General features: G+C 51.2%; 1 protein-coding gene across 2 annotated transcripts in view; it reads left to right on the top strand.

Annotated features, from left to right (window-relative positions):
- AMOTL1 (angiomotin like 1) overlaps positions 1-8,800 on the top strand; it is a 105,043-nt gene extending 96,243 nt beyond the window's left edge. For both annotated transcript variants that reach the window (XM_060103191.1, XM_060103190.1), the window contains exons 9-13: positions 1,244-1,434; positions 2,727-2,852; positions 3,938-4,164; positions 6,946-7,221; positions 8,314-8,800. In XM_060103191.1, the coding sequence (XP_059959174.1) occupies positions 1,244-1,434; positions 2,727-2,852; positions 3,938-4,164; positions 6,946-7,221; positions 8,314-8,420 (927 nt within the window). In that variant the 3' untranslated portion in view covers positions 8,421-8,800. The remainder of the gene's footprint in view (positions 1-1,243; positions 1,435-2,726; positions 2,853-3,937; positions 4,165-6,945; positions 7,222-8,313) is intronic.
- The last annotated feature ends 7,242 nt before the right edge of the window (positions 8,801-16,042 follow it).

The raw sequence follows: 16,042 nt of genomic DNA, 5'->3' as shown, positions 1-16,042 counted from the left end.
TCAGGCCCGACTGGTCTCCTAACCCCGAGTTCCCGAGATGACCCATCTCCACCACTGGCCAGAAGTCAAACTTCCTCGTCCTCTAAGTCATCTGTTTAGAGGAAATAGTATCCCTGAGTTACAAGGGAGAAAATCTGAAAAGTGAATATCCTCAGCTTATGAGCTATTCACATAACACAGCCGCTTTGTGTTGTGTTATCTGAATAACACTTCTCTCTTATGGACACAGATGGAGAGAAAGGGCTGGAAAATGAGCTTGACTTGACTTGCCTTAGAGGTTTTTCTGGTAGCACTGTACTTTGGTTAGCCCTTTAAAGTGTATTAAGTGCTTTCATGTTTATTATCCTATTTGATTGCTGGGCTTCCATCTGGGGCAGGTCTTAATTTCTGTTTCCCAGATGGGAGGCTGGGCAAGCATGCCCTTAAGGCATCTCACTCCCACTTCCTGTGCCTTCACATTCTATGCATCTCACTCCCACTTCCTGTGCCTTCACATTCTATCTCCCAGCCTCAGGGGAAGCAAACAGCTGAATCACTTCCTTGAGCTCTGGAGAAAGTGCCCTAGACCAGGAGGCCAAACTTTGTTCCTGTTCTGGCTCTTGGTATAAATTAACTGCATGACATTGGACAAGACACTTCCTGTCATGCAGAGCTGGATATAGGCAGACGGACTCGGGTTTGAACCCTGACCCTGCTACTGATCAGCTTAGAGACAAGGAATAGTTCATTCAATCTCTCAGCTGCTTGGTTTTTCCATCTGTAAAATTGGGATAATACTCTGTTTTATAGAGCTCCCGGATAATTAAATGAGATAGAGGAAGTGGGGACAGAGGTTAATGGTGTCAGAATCCACCCCCATTCGGGTCATCAGTGCTGGAGAAGGGAGCAAGGGTGTGAATGTGCTGCAGGATTTGGGTGAACCGTGCTTGCTCCACGTGGGTAACTCTGCCCACCCAGGGTCTACTTTATAGCCCCAATTCAGCATCAAGATGTTACTTCTTGGGCTTCCCTGGTGGCGCAGTGGTTGAGAGTCCGCCTGCCGATGCAGGGGACACGGGTTCGTGCCCCGGTCCTGGAAGATCCCACATGCCGCGGAGCGGCTGGGCCCGTGAGCCATGGCCGCTGAGCCTGCGCGTCTGGAGCCTGTGCTCCGCAACGGGAGAGGCCACAACAGTGAGAGGCCCACGTACCGCAAAAAAAAAAAAAAAAAAAAAAAAAGATGTTACTTCTTTCGCATCTCCAGAAACACGGAAACGGCCAGCCAGCCAGCCTGCCGGAATACAATGCCCCAGCCCTCATGGAACTCGTAAGGGAGAAGGAAGAGCGGATCCTGGCGCTGGAGGCTGACATGACCAAGTGGGAGCAGAAGTACGTAGAGGAGAGCGCCATCCGGCACTTCGCCATGAACGCTGCAGCCACTGCAGCGGCCGAGAGGTGAGTCCCATGGAACTGTGCTGCTCGGAAAAGCACAGCTAGAGAAACACAGAGTGTCCAGAGGGGTTCAGGGATGCATCCCAGGGAGTGAGAGCAGTTAAAAATAATTATAGGGCTTCCCTGGTGGCGCAGTGGTTGAGAGTCCGCCTGCCGATGCAGGGGACATGGGTTCGTGTCCCGGTCCGGGAAGATCCCACATGCCGCGGAGCAGCTGGGCCCGTGAGCCATGGCCGCTGAGCTTGCACGTCCGGAGGTTGTGCTCTGCAACGGGAGAGGCCACAGTGGTGAGAGGCCCGCGTACCGCAAAACAAACAAACAAACAAACAAAACAAACCATGTATATGATCGTAACACTGGAATGTGAAGTTAAAGGGATGTGAAATATTTGGCTGGATGATTTCTTACTAGTTTAAGATTCACTGATCAGAGACATCATTGGGCCTTTCAGCCTAAGACATACTTGGATCACTTAGATGGCACAATTATCTTATTTTTACCAGTCGTCATTAATTAGGAGTAATTAAATTGACAAAACCAGTGGCAAGAGGAACAGTTACCTTTGACCAGCGGTTTTCAGTCAGGCATCTGTTCCCGGCTACACTGCTCTGCAGTGTCCCTCTGTCTGTCCCTCCCCTCACTCTACCCCTTCGACTGGACTCTCCAAGGACAGGGTGTGTGTCTTCTTCATCTTTGTGCCCTGCTGCCCAGCACGGTTGTCACTCTGAACGGAGCTGAATCCTAGGCAGGGGCTCATAAAAGCGGTGAGCTCGAATGCAAATGTGAAGGGGACTTCAGCCGGAGCCTCGCTGTCCAGGAGGGCCAGTCTCCATTTCAAGGATTTATTGAGTCCCCATTTGCTGTAAAATACTTGAAATAGCTGCTATATGGGTGAGAAATAGAAATAAAACTTTAACCCTGATTGAGAAAGTGAGAGAGGAGAAGTGAGTATGAAAGATTACAGGCATAGAAATACTAACCATTATGGTAATATCAGTATCCACATGTCAGTAGGTTAAACCTATAGATGTGCAGTAGTGTCCGTATTCAGAGCACGCCACATAGCTTAGAATTCAATGTCATTAGTAGAAGGGGCAGGGAATTTGGATTTGGGGGTTTTATTTTGTTTTCCTTAGATACTATCTTAGTTCTAGCAATTCAAGGAGAGAATTGGCCAGGATTTAGGAGAGGGCAAGGGGTGAAGGAGTCTGTGGAGAGATATTTTTAGTGTGGCACCCTTGGACCCCTCCCCACGAGGACTGGCATCATTCTCGGTGTGCATCCTGTGTTGCCAGGGACACCACGATCATCAACCACTCGAGGAACGGCAGCTATGGCGAGAGCTCGCTGGAGGCCCACATCTGGCAGGAGGAGGGGGAAGTGATGCAGGCCACCAGGAGATGTCAGGACATGGAGTACACGTAAGGGACAGCTGTGCGCGGCCCCCAGGCTCCACTCTGGGCACTTCCCTCAAGACCCCAGTGGGGCCACCAGCCTGATGTTTGCACTCACACTTCAGCCCTTTCCTGTTCTGAACAGCTTCAAGCTTGAGTTCTCCCTCACACCCTGCCCCAGAGAGAAGGGAAAGAGTCTACTCAAAAACGGGCCTGGAGTCTGAAGTCTCTGGGGGCTAATTTCATGTCAGATGCAGGTTTTAAGATGGAGGCTAATAACAAGAATTTAGATGCCCGTGTGTTTTCTGGGTGTCTGTCTCTACAACATTCTAGACATTACCAGCTGGACAGGGGAAACATCATATTCCAAAGTCTCAGAGATTTTGAGCCAGGGTTTATATATTCCAGCCAGAAATAAAGAACTTATATAGCTAATGCATTCTTTTCATGGACTAAACAAGATGTCCAGCGGGCTTGGTGACATAATGGAGCTAGCCTGCCGCCCACCCCCAGCCCTCCCTACGGAGCCCTGGGAAGCTGAGCTTCTCATTTTGCAGATGTGAAAATAGGACTGAGTGGCTGAGTCGTTGGTAAGCTCAGCAGGTTACTATTTGGGTTGTGAAAAGAACTCACGTGTTTTCTGATTCTCATCTTTGACCTTCAGGGAGGAAAACATCGTCTTCTCACAGAAAACCTGTCCGTCTATTTCTTTTTTCCTCAGAAAATAGGGAAGTGGACTCTCCTGAGCAGCCCACCCTGTGTGAGCCTTGAGTTTGTGTGCTTTCCTACTGCTTCTCCATGCCTCCCACTGCCAGGGTCCTAGACACAGTTCAGTCCAGGAGGTCCCTGCTGGGTGGCCATGGTCACTCAAACTGTGTGTCCTTGGGGTCCCAGGACATCCCAGAGTCTCCTGAGGGGCCAGAGAAGGTGCACCCTTTTCAGCTACTACAAAAGATACGTCTTCTACAATTTGGAGATTGTAACTGAAGACTTACACTGCACTTAACTCTCTGTCCTTGAATTATAATTAAAGTCCCTGGGCATCCTGAGAGAAATGTTCATGTTATTCTAGCCAGATGGCTTTTGATCATGACTTTTGTTTTGTTACACAGTATTAAAAATCTCCATGCCAAAATCATAGAGAAGGATGCCATGATTAAGGTCCTCCAGCAGCGATCCCGTAAAGACGCCGGGAAGACGGACTCCTCCAGCCTGCGGCCCGCTCGCTCTGTCCCGTCCATCGCTGCAGCCACTGGGACTCACTCCCGCCAGACCTCGCTCACCAGCAGCCAGTTAGCCGAGGAGAGGAAGGAGGAGAAGACCTGGAAGGGGAGCATAGGTGAGCCCCGCCCCTCCACAGGCGAGCCCCGCCCCTCCCCTCCCCCACTGAGCCCCGCCCCTCCACTGGCGAGCCCCGCCCCCTCAGGCAAGTCCCGCCCCTCCTGAGGTGAGGCTCTGAAGAGAAGGAGGCACACAAACATTGAGAGGCACCTCATCTGGCCAGAGGAGTTCAGACACCCTTGTGAAAGCAGAAATATTGAGTATTCCCGAGTCTCAGTTTACTTGTATGTAAAGCAGAGAAGGATAATCAATCACACTTTGGTGGTGGAAGCAAAGACCACCCCACCAGAGTCGCTGTTACCTATGGGTTGATTCACACCATAATTATCATCATCATTGTTGAAAGTTGAGGTGACCCTTAATGTAAAATGTTCTAATGGGAAAAAACCCAGAGACCTCAGGCCTCTCAATTTGGCTCGGCCCCAGACCAGTGGTAAGACTGCTCCACCTCTGCTTCTGTGTCTCGCAGAGCAGGGCGGTGCCTGGAGGCGTCTGCCCTGCTGTACCCCATGGGGTCATGGCAAGGGCAAAATGAGATAACGGAGAGAAAGCGCTTGGGAAGCAGTGCTCTCGAGTGCAAAGTTCTGGTGGCGGTGGTTTTGTTGGATTGTTGTTACACAGGCAGAATGTTGAGGAGAGGTCTGCAAACGTGGTCTCAGCCGTGAACACGTTTCCTGGGGTGACGGGGGCTGGCTGGGTCTGGCTCGCGCTCCCTGACATCATCCTCAACTCTTGTCCCCGGCACTCCACACCCCCAGGGGCCTGGCCCTTCTTTGATGCATTTCCCCGGCTCAGAGTGTGTTTTGTTTATCGAAGGAGCAGAGAGCCTGTTTTTCTCAAAACAGAACCCCAGAGGAGCCTGGCTGCTTCGTGCCAAAGGGGATAAGAGCTTCCAGAACGAACGTGACAGACTTGGGGTGATCAAAGACACCCAGCCACAATCTCTGTTTGAAGTTCCCCCATGGGTTACTTCTGCAGCCCCTGCCCTCCAAGGAAGTGCACTTCAAAGAGGACGTGTGTGGACAGCAGCTGGGATCTTCAAAGACCCTCCCAAGGACGCTTAGCTCCCCACCCCAGTTAGAGATCCTTGGAAGTGGTGCTCAGTCAGGCCTGGTAGGGGAGTCTGAATGTGCTCAGCTCCCATAGAAACCTCCCTGGCAGAGGCCAGTCTGTGACATCCAGCCAGGCAGGCACTTCCCTGGGGTCTGTGCCTGTACCCTTAGCATTTGATGTGTCTCAACCAGGCCTGGGAGCCAGAGGGCCCGGCTGCGGGAAGCACTGCTGTGTTCTCTGCACTGGTGTTCCTCCTCGTTACTGTGATTGGTGTCCACGTGTCACAAAAACAGAGCGGGGCCCTCTGAGGTTCCAGGCAGAGGCACACAGTCAATTCACAAAGGTACAGTGCACAGTCCCCAAAGTGTTTCCACAGTCTCTTGCCTGAGGGGCTCTGGAAGGAGGTAGAGGTGATGACATATACCTTCCTGATGGCTCAGGGGCTCCCAGGTGAGAAGACAGGCCAGTGACTTGGTTCCACCAAACATCCTTGCCAGATGGTGGCTTTTCACCAGACAGGTCGATGAGGTGGAAAGTACACAGGGTGGACTTAAAGGCAGGCACAGCTGGGTTCCAATCCCATTTCTGCTATTGATACTTCTAACTGTGAGATACTTATTTCTCAAAGCTTCCATTTCCTTTTCTGTAAGACAAAGGATAACAACAGGCCCTACCTCATATGAAATGAGATGATGTGTGTGAAGCACCTAGCCAGAGCCCCTCGCTACTCAAGGTGTGGTCCTTGGACCACGGGCACCACCCTCTCCTGGGAGCTTCTTAGAGAAGCAGACTCTCAGGCCCCACCCACTGACTTGAATCTTCATCTTAACAATATATCCAAGTAATTGATATGCACATTACATTTTGAGAAGCGTTGCTGTAGACAGACTGGATTGAGTTGCATTCTGTTATGAATGGGCACCTTGAAATAGCCCTGGCAAAGAGACGTTATGAATTGCTGGCTCTTTAAATAAGTGAACAGACACTCGATTGTGCTTACCGCATTTTCTACAGGCTAGTGTTCTGGAGTGCTGGCACTTTTCTGAACGTGGGCCGTATTTCACTGTCGTAACAGTGGCTGTCCTGTCCAGCTTTGTAGGAAGACTTTGAGGAAAAGGGACACCACAGCGCATCATGCCTCCCTTTTCCCCAGCCAGCCCGCCCTCTTCCTGCCCCAGCCTCTCTGCTCTTGGGGCGGGCAGGGAGGGAGAAGAAGGCTGAGTGGTCCTTCCCAGGAGCCCAGCTGGCTTCCTACTTCTTGGAGGACATGGCTCGCCATTGCAAGGATCTCTTTGGGGAATATTGTACACAGCTCTGTGTTGCCCTGACCAGGAAGCCTGTAGGAGGCCATCCGTTACCAAGAGTGGAGGGGTATGGGGGGCTATTAGGTAGAGCAGCAGGCTGATGGGACTGTGTCTAGGAGCAGGGAAGCCTTCAGGTTTTCTGAAGCACACAGCCACTGCCCAGGACTAGCCCTCCTAGGCCATGTTAGGTAAAGCAAGCATCGCCTCTAGAACACTTTGCAGAAATGCCCTCACCCCTCGACGCTCTGCCTATAAGGTGCCTCTTCTCCATTCTTCCATAGCACCCTGAGAATAAGAGTATCGTATCATTTGTCATGTTATGTAAGAACCATTTACTTGACAACTCCTCCCCCGCCCCAGACTAGGTGTTTTGGTTTTGTTTTTAAAGAATGGCATTGAAAAAGCTGTTCTTCCGCTCTCAGGGTTGCTGCTGGGGAAGGAGCCCCACGAACACGCATCCACCCCCGTGCTGCCCACCCCGCCTGCCACAGCACTATCTCCTGCGGCCCTTGTCGCCTCAGCCAGCAGCGCCCACGCGAAGACAGGCAGCAAGGACAGCAGCACACAGACGGACAAGAGCGCCGAGCTCTTCTGGCCCAGTGTGGCCGCCCTGCCCACGCGCGGCCGGCTGAGCGGAACCCCTTCCAACAGCCCGGTCCTGAAGCACCCAGCGGCCAAGGGCACAGCAGAGAAGCTGGGTATGAGGTCCCCACCTCCTCTCACGCTCGCGCCGGGGATCCTCAGCTCTCCCTGGCCTGAGAGGGGGAGGCTTTTGTTGAGCTGGGGAGAGAGCAGGGCTACCAATGAACTCTGACTTTACGGGTTATCTTATGATTATGGTTACCCTAATGCACTTAGGCTTTGTATGCCCTTTATTATTCTGGAATTAAAATGTGTGTAGAGACTCCTAACTTACTACCATTTAAAGGAGTCCACAAGTTGCATCTGTCCTTTTAGTGTATGCTTTGTAACTAGCCCTTCCCCAGAAGGTGTGCAAACAGACCCTCCAGGGGATGTTAGGGAATTAGTTCCCCCCCCCCGCCCCCAGTATGTTTGGGAGCTGGTACCAGGCACCACCAGGTCCATCAAGGGCATCAGGTACAAGACATTGCCTTACTCGTCAAGGATTCAGGGTCGAGAGCACCTCCTGATTGAAGGAGAAGGTAGATTTAAAGTAGGCGAACTGGCCCAGTACTCAGGCCAGTTCGAAGGAGTTGCTGTCAAATATTTAAGAGAAGACAGCTTAGGAGGAGCTTGGCGATGAGTCCAGAAGTGTCCGTGGAAAGAATAGACTTGGCTTTGGACTGTTCGTAGTCATGGGGTGAGGAGGGGGTGGGAGCTACTGGACGTAAATGAATTGTTTCCTCCAAAGGGGTTCCCTGTGTTCATCCTCCAAAATAGACAAGTAAACACAATGTTATTTTCGGAGATTTAATTCTTGGGATGCTCTTTGGCAAGGAAAGCAGGGAACATGTGAGAAGGACCTGACTCATGGCGTGCACTTGGTAGTTTAGAGGAGAGGAGGAGAGCAGGGGTGAGGGCTCCGCACAAAGTCCCGATGCCAGTTTCACCCACTCAGACCTCTCCCATCACGTCCTAGTTCTGTTCTTTGTGTCTGAATCCCAGGGCCAGTCATTCAGCTTTGGTCCACCGTGGGCTGGGCACTACGGCCTTACCTGCGTGTACCGATGGTAAAGGGTGGTACTTAAATGGTTCCATTTTAGAGAGGGCTGGGAAGGCTGTGCTCCTCCTGGGGAACAGGCTGCTAATGTGTCCCTTCTGTTTGGCAGAGAATTCTCCTGGCCACGGGAAGTCACCTGACCACAAAGGTCGCGTCAGCAGCTTGCTCCACAAGCCCGAGTTCCCTGACGGGGAGATGATGGAAGTTCTCATCTAACACCGGCATCCCTGTTGAATTTTGCAACAGAACATTGACAAGCAAAGAATGTGGCAAAGAGAAAGAAAGATCAAGAAGGTTGTGGATGGGAAATCAGGAATGATTTGAACTGATCAGCATTTCAGATTAATGAGAACACTTTTTATAAATGTTAAAAACAAAACAAAAACAGGAGGCCTACATGACTGAAAATGAAGAGGATGTCGTGGATTTTTACTGCATATGGTGGAAGAGAGAAGATGCATGTAGGTTTGGAAACAAAGAAGAAATAGGAAATGGAATTTTTCCGTTGTACAGAAAATGTATCTCTTGGGGAGGGTCTGTGTACACCCATTCTCTGGTTATAAACAGATAAACCTAAGCATGGATCTTCCTTGAAATACGCCCATTCTCCTTGCCTCTTAGCTTGTTTTGTTTGAGAAGAACCTCCTAGAAATCTCGGAGAGTCCGTCTTGATATAACGTAATAATATCACCTGTGCCCTCCATGGGGTGTCCTGTGAATGCGTGTGGGTGTGGCAGGGAGGAGAAATGTCCGGGGTGATGGGGAATTTAAAAGGCCATCTTCACCTCATTACCTGCTTGGTTTGGACTTCTTAGCTTTTCTGGATTAAGCAGTATTTTCTAAACAGGATGGGAGCTTTCTGGTCTTGGTGTGCATCCTCCCTCACTTCTCTGAGTTCATCTCTGTCTCTGCTTCATACTCTTTAATTTTACCCTTTTTTCCTTCTTTTTTTTTTTTTCCTTTTGCAACAAGCCATTGCAGAATTCCTTTGTTCTGGGGTTTATCAGAGCAGTAACTGAACGGTCAACATTCATCGTGACCAGTGGGACAAAGCCATACGGTGGGTCCCTGGCTGCTTCCTCCACCTTTGAAGAGTTGGGCTGCAGTGGTTGATCTCATTCTGACCATGAACTAGGTAAGCTCCGACTAGGCGGAAGATCCATGAGCCCTGTGACGTCCTGCATTAAGCTCACGGCCCCGACTTTCTTCTCTCTCACATCAGCTCTTGCGTGGAGTTTGGTATCTCCACCTCATTGCTCTGTTGAGGTAGGACTTTCAGGACTGCATTCCGGGAAATGAGTGACACTTGACTTGGTAGCATCCAGAATCTCCCCAGGCACCTTGTCCCGCTTTCTACTGTTTGTGGCCACCGCTCTGCCTGCCCCTTGCATCCCTCTGGGATTGTTGGTGAGCACGCAGACGCTGTGACTGTCAGCACGTGTGTGTCAGCACATCAGTTCTGCCCTGCCAGGAACTTGCTTTGTAACATGACAGGCCAGTATCTATACAGTGTGGTCAGGTTTTTCAAGATTTCAGTTGGGAGCAAGTTGTCCAAAGTAAGACGGAAACACCAGGTCAAAGAGCCAGGAGTGAGTGAGGTCGTGGGCCTCATCCTGTGCTGTAAGGTTTCCCATCTGACTCCTCAGATACTCAGATATCGGCTTTCTTTACAAATCTAGAAGCTGCTGGATCAGAAGAGAGAAGCTAGTCAGGCCGTCAGATGCTCATGCAGGGTCCTGATAGTTTTCTCCCTGCAGGGTAGCTGGATCTGTGTTTTCCCAGGTCCCTTTCCTTATGCTTACTTAAGGAAAGAAAAAAAAAAAAAAAAACGAAAAAACAAAACCCAGGTCTGAGGCTTTTTCAAGTCCCACCCAAATGAAGCCCTGAAGACAGCATCACTTAGGAAATTTTGCTTGGGTGGCTCATTTTAGAGTTGGTCTTTGGAGTGTAACCTGGGTGAAGCCTCCCCAAATTGAGGTGGTGCAAGGATGACAGAGGTGTGAGCTGGAGAGGGAGACGTGGGGGAGGAAACCAGTGGCTTTGCCCAGGGGGCCTCTGAGCTGCCTAGTGGTCAGGAGAGTAAGCAGAACGGATGCTGCTCAAGCCCTGCTCTGCGGTAGGCGCTGTGCAGTTGCCTCCTGCAGTCCTCCGTTAAGCATCGCTGAGGATTGTGCAGCCTGGGAAACCAGAGCAGCCCTGGGTGTGAGGAGGGAGCGCTGAGGCCCCATGGCTGTTTGGGGGCCAGGTGAGTATGGACACATCGGGGCAGGGATGGAGCAGAGGGATCCCCATCTCAGTCTCAGTTCCCCGTCACTTGTTATAGGTGATGAGGCTCGGTTGATGGCAACTAACTCTCTTAAGGACATTTTGACCCCTGATTAACGTGGGGGATGGAAAGAAAACGTCTAGAAATAAGAGGGCACGTCACCTCTGCCAGCCCCCATCATCCGTGTCTGGGCTACCCCAAACATGGGCTGTGTCCCCTAGAAACGGGTGAGAGTGACAGCCGCAGCCCAGTTTCCCGCAAAGCCTCATCTTTATACCCCAGCATATGTTGGCAGCTCAAGCACAAGGCTCATTTGCTTTCCTTGGTCCCCCACGTTGCCAGGCATGTTAATCGTCAGAATGCAAACACAGACATGACCGTTTTTCAGTTGTGCTGTAGTCTCTTAATCTTTTTTTCTTCTAACCTGCTAAGACTCCTCCATAAGAAGAGGGACCTACAGTTTTGAAATGTCTTCTTTTATGGGACCTGACACTTTTCATCTTCATAGCTCGAAGCCTTGCTTGCGTTTAGGAGAAATGCAGATACTGAACTCCCACTGTGTGTGCTGGCAGTTGACAACATGTGATCTCATTGGATTTTCAGAAAACAATCCTAGCTCCATCTTTTTTTTTTTTTTTCGGTACACGGGCCTCTCACTGCCGTGGCCTCTCCCGCTGCAGAGCACAGGCTCCGGATGCACAGGCTCAGCGGCCACGGCTCACGGGCCCAGCCGCTCCGTGGCATGTGGGATCCTCCCGGACCGGGGCACGAACCCGCGTCCCCTGCATCGGCAGGCGGACCCCCAACCGCTGCGCCACCAGGGAAGCCCCTAGCTCCATTTTTTTAGTGCCAACTGTATGCAGGCACTGGGATAAGTCCCTTTTAATGAGTCCTCAGACCACATGGGAGCAGGGGCGAGTTTATCATCCTTATTTCACAGAGGAGGAAACGGGCTCAGGAGGTCAAGTCCCTTCCCCAGGAGAGGCTGGGATCTGAACCAAGGCTTTGGGAGAGGATCTGTGCCTTCGACACAGGCTGGACTGCCTCTGACTTGGGGATGATAAGTGCCACAGCTTGACCCACTCTGTCCCCTCTGTGTGATGTGTGCACTTGTAGACACACACACACACACACACACACACAGCTTCCTGCCCCCTTGCCACCTCGGGAGCTAAGAAATAGGACTAAAGCCCAGAACTGCTAGAACTGCCCATAAACACAGGTATAGGTAGGAGTCTTTGTGTTCCGTTGTAAGCAGGACCACAAAGTCTGTTTAAGAAGCACTTACTTGCGAGTGGTCCAGAGGCCGGGCCTTCTCCAGAACTTTTCAGTGGTGTCTGATTCTGAACTCACGGGCCCTGTCTCAGGGTGAAGGATAAAGGCCTTGGCCTTGTGTGGTGACATGCTGGAGTAACTCCGCTTCTTCCTTCAGTGTGTCGCCTGGCGGTTTCTGCATGCTGCCCGGGGTACTGTATGCAGCAGGAGATGTTGCTGCTTTGGGGCACTAATTTCAGAGCGTGTGCAGAACCTTTCCTTAGCTTTTTCTTCTTAGCTTTTCTTCTGCTTCCCAGAGTTGGGAAGCCAGCCACAGTGTCGTGCCCAGTCTGCTTGGAGCAGGCATGCGGGACAGGGTTGCCACGTCCCTCCCAGGGCTTGGGTTGGAGGGCAGAGAGTGGAGGCATGTCTCTCTTCTTCAGTTCTGCAGAACTTGCTCTTTGGAACCTATGTGTGCATTTGACTACACAGGACTTGGGTTGGATCGAGACAGTTGTTCCCAATGGATTGTGAACTTGGAAGAGAGAGTTCATTGGTTCTGTTGCTCAGCCGGGAGGCCGTTGGAATGCCCCCTGCAGAGAAGCCACCCGTCACTGCTGTTTGTTCTCTCCTGGGTTTGCCTGCAACCTCCTGTGTCCTTAGGATGCTGAGCGCTGGCAATTGCAGGTGGCTCCTGCATCCTTGTCCGTAGCTGATGGCAAGAGAAATTCTCCCTACAGCAGCCTGAGTCCCAGAGACTGATGTGAACACAGATGTCAGGTGGGGCAGGGCCCCGGGGGCTGTGGAGACTTGCAAGGTTTTGAGGCAGGGAGCTCACGCTTGGGCTGCTGGGAGCTGAGCAAAGAGGTATGTTTTCCAGAACAAAGTCCTGCTGCATATCTGCACCGGTGCCGGCGGGGCATTCTTCTCTCTGCCCCCAGTGATCTCACACTCCTCCTAAGCCTTGGAGGACCGTGGTACAAGGGAGCCAGGCGAGTGTTCTTAAACAGAGAAGGTCCCGCCCACAGTTGCCTGCTTCTCCTCTCCAAGTCTGACACAGCCATGGTATACGCTTTATAAATGTTGGTTTTCTCTTCTTTTTTCTTGCTAATTAATCAGTGGGTTTAAAACGTCTTCATTCAACATGAGGATTGTTTAATGGGTTTGCCTCTGGTGTGTGGCTCCATGGGAGATGCTCAGAGTAATTAAGAAGTTACCAGAAGCTGATCAGCTGGGAGCATGGAAAAGTCAGCATTTCAGTAAATGGATTTCTTCTGGAACTATCAATAATGAGCAATGTTTTTCTGTCCCTTTTAGGTAGTATCCCCTTTTCTCATTTGGTAATTTAATGGCATAAAGACATGTATATGTCAGTGCATACATATGAGGTGTGACTGTAAGGTTGTATGTCGAGTTTCTTTTCTTAATATCCAGGAGATCCAAGTGTTTCATCTCATCCCACGTTGCTTAAGAGGTGACCCTTTGCGAGACTCTGTGCTGATTACTGCCGTGCTAAGTAGAAACATTTTGCAGATGCCTCTGTTAGAATGGATTTGGGGGCCTGGCATGTTCCTCTGGTTATCCTTAGAGATGAGAAATCATCATCCTTTGAAGGCAGGTTTAAGTTTGGAAATAAATCCTAAGTCATTCACTCAGTTGGATAAATAAAGATGGGTGATTAAGGTAAGTCACATCCTTTTAGCTTTTTTTTTTTTTTAAAGAAGTCCTTAAGGTGTTCCTGGGGGATGAGTCTTTGGACCCTCAGAGGCTTTCAGAGTGACCACTTCAAAGGAGGACAGTAATCGTTAGTATGTGTACCTTCCAGAAGTTTCGTTTTTAAAAACCTGCTCTCTTGCCACGCCTTGTATGTGTTCACGTCTCTGCGTACACGCGGGTGTAAGTGCACATTCATGAGTAGCCGCCTCCAGTAGGGATTCTGTAAAACCCTGTTAGACTTAAGTGCATGTTATTGTCATGTTAGGCCAAGACTGAGGTGTTTCTTTGTCATGAAACTTCGCTTCCTCACAGAATTAAAATATTGTTTTTTCAATATAATGAAGTACATATACGGTATTTTCTTGTGTCAGCTCCTGAAGTTTTGGTGCCCAGTGGTGTGTTTACATGTGGTTTGCCTAAGATTCCGTTCACATAGAGACACCTGTAAGTATTTATTACAAACCAGAATGTAAGCAAATTGATCCATAGTGATTTTCTTTGAATTAAGGTGTTTTCCCCTTTTGCGGAGCGGGGGGAGGCTCCTTCTCCGCGTGAGGCGCGTGCAGAATCTGGGACATTCTGTGAGGCTGGGCAGGCCATGCACCCACCTCAGCCAAAGCACCAACGGCCGGGGTGCTGCCACACTTCCCGCCAGCTGTGTGTGCCATCGCCCTGCTTGGTGGCGTGTGCTGTGTTCCCTCCAGCAGACTCTGATGTAAGATTCTGGCATCTTCGTATTGCTAGTCTGTATTGAAGCAGAGGTGGAGGGTACAGATGGGTCTGTATCCAGAGCGGGGAAATCCAAGAAGACGGCATGTCCCTCACAGCAAATGTTGATACTGTTGGTCAGCCAAAGATTTTCCTATTCTTTGCTGCTTAAACTTGTGCCTTAATATTGTATATAATAAATGGATAAAATGGCTCTCTCCCTCACGCTTGCTCTTTTCTGTCCCAAGGAACTTCTATACCAGGTGCTCAATAAATGTTGGTTGAATTTCATTTCATTTTACTGCTGGAAGCAGCCTCACTTGCTGTTTTGCTTGCAGAGGCAAGAGGCATCCCGCGGGCTCCCCTCCCTCCCCCCAGCCCCTGTGGGCCTCAGGCTCTTGATCCCGAGGAGGAAATGAGTCATCCAAACCCCTGGAACTGGGCTTCCCTGGTGGCGCAGTGGTTGAGAGTCCGCCTGCCGATGCAGGGGACACGGGTTCGTGTCCCGGTCCGGGAAGATCCCACATGCCGCGGAACGGCTGGGCCCGTGAGCCATGGCCACTGAGCCTGCACATCCGGAGCCCGTGCTCCGCGGCGGGAGAGGCCACGGCAGTGAGAGGCCCGCGTACCGCAAAAAAAAAACAAAAACCCTGGAACTTGCCATCCACCCTGCCACCCACCCCTCCAGACAAATACAGAAGGAGGAAACGCGGGGACGTGGGCCCGGGAGCCGGTGGCCACTTTGATCACATCTGAATGTCCTCTTTGGGCGTTCCTGGGTTCAGGGCCTGCCAGTGACCACCGTCACTTCAGGAATTTACCCAAGCAGCCTGGGCCCTGAGTCTGAGCTGGAGTCGGAAGCGTCTCTGCACCCCATGATGGACGTGGCAGGTGTCGCTGCCTTCTTAGTGTCTTGAGGTCACAGGAAATGTGGGAGGTTTTGGTAGAAAGAAGTCACATGGTAAAGTGGTGAAATTCAGGTGGGAGCCACAGTGGCTGAAGCAGGAGAAAGGGACAAATTCCATGAGAGTCCCCGAGTGAAGGGTCCCCCCCACCCCACCCGAAGGGGACAGTGACCTGGGAACACTGCTGGGGAGGATGAGGTGCCCTCTGTTTGTTTTCTAGTTGTGTCTCTTTGAGCAGAAGCCTCTCGCGCCCGTCCCTGGCCCAAGCATGGGTAGAGCTTCCTAAATGTGAGCATAGGGAGAGCGAGGGATGCACCTCTTGTCCCCCAGTGACGGCCGGTGTGGTTTGCACGCACTACCGTCTTCAGTCCTCACAACAACCTGGGCATCCCCATTTTAAAGACAAGGAAACTGAGGCTCAAACAACCTTGGGCAAGTAACGTGCGAGCGGTGGCAGGATTGGAACCCAGATCTACCTGACCAGGAGCCCGTGCACTTGCAGTGAAAGGTGGGTAGGGGCTGGGAGCTTGGGTTCTGACCTGTCCTGCCTTCTACCCAAAGGAATTCTCTGCAGGGACCTGCAGATCCCTGCACGCGTGCAGATGTGACTCGTGAGAGTAAAGGGCAAACTTGGCAGCTCCCCAACCTCCACCTCCCGGGACTACTCCGGAAAGACAGCTGGAGGCCCCGCATGCCTCGGGGCTCCGATGAGGACCCTTCCGAGCTGGCATCCACCTCTGCCATCTCCCTGCCCTGACTCCGTGCTTGCCACTTGTGGGAGGTGCCCAGGCCTCTGTCCTGGATCCTGGGCTGGGGCCTCTGCACTGCGGGGAATGGGAGCAATGCCTTTTAGATTGCCTGGGCTTATTGTAATCAGGAGTCACGCCCCAGATGAGAAATAAATCAGGAGTTCTGAAATTCCTTTCTTAAAATATACAAAGCTCGGTGATGAAATAAAAGGAGTTTTAGGTCTTTAAAGAATGTTGCCG

The sequence above is a fragment of the Mesoplodon densirostris genome, chromosome 7 (genome assembly GCF_025265405.1).
Source record: "Mesoplodon densirostris isolate mMesDen1 chromosome 7, mMesDen1 primary haplotype, whole genome shotgun sequence".
Lineage (NCBI taxonomy): Eukaryota > Metazoa > Chordata > Mammalia > Artiodactyla > Ziphiidae > Mesoplodon > Mesoplodon densirostris.
Note: the sequence above shows the minus strand (reverse complement) of the source record. Positions and strands in the feature narration are given on the sequence as shown.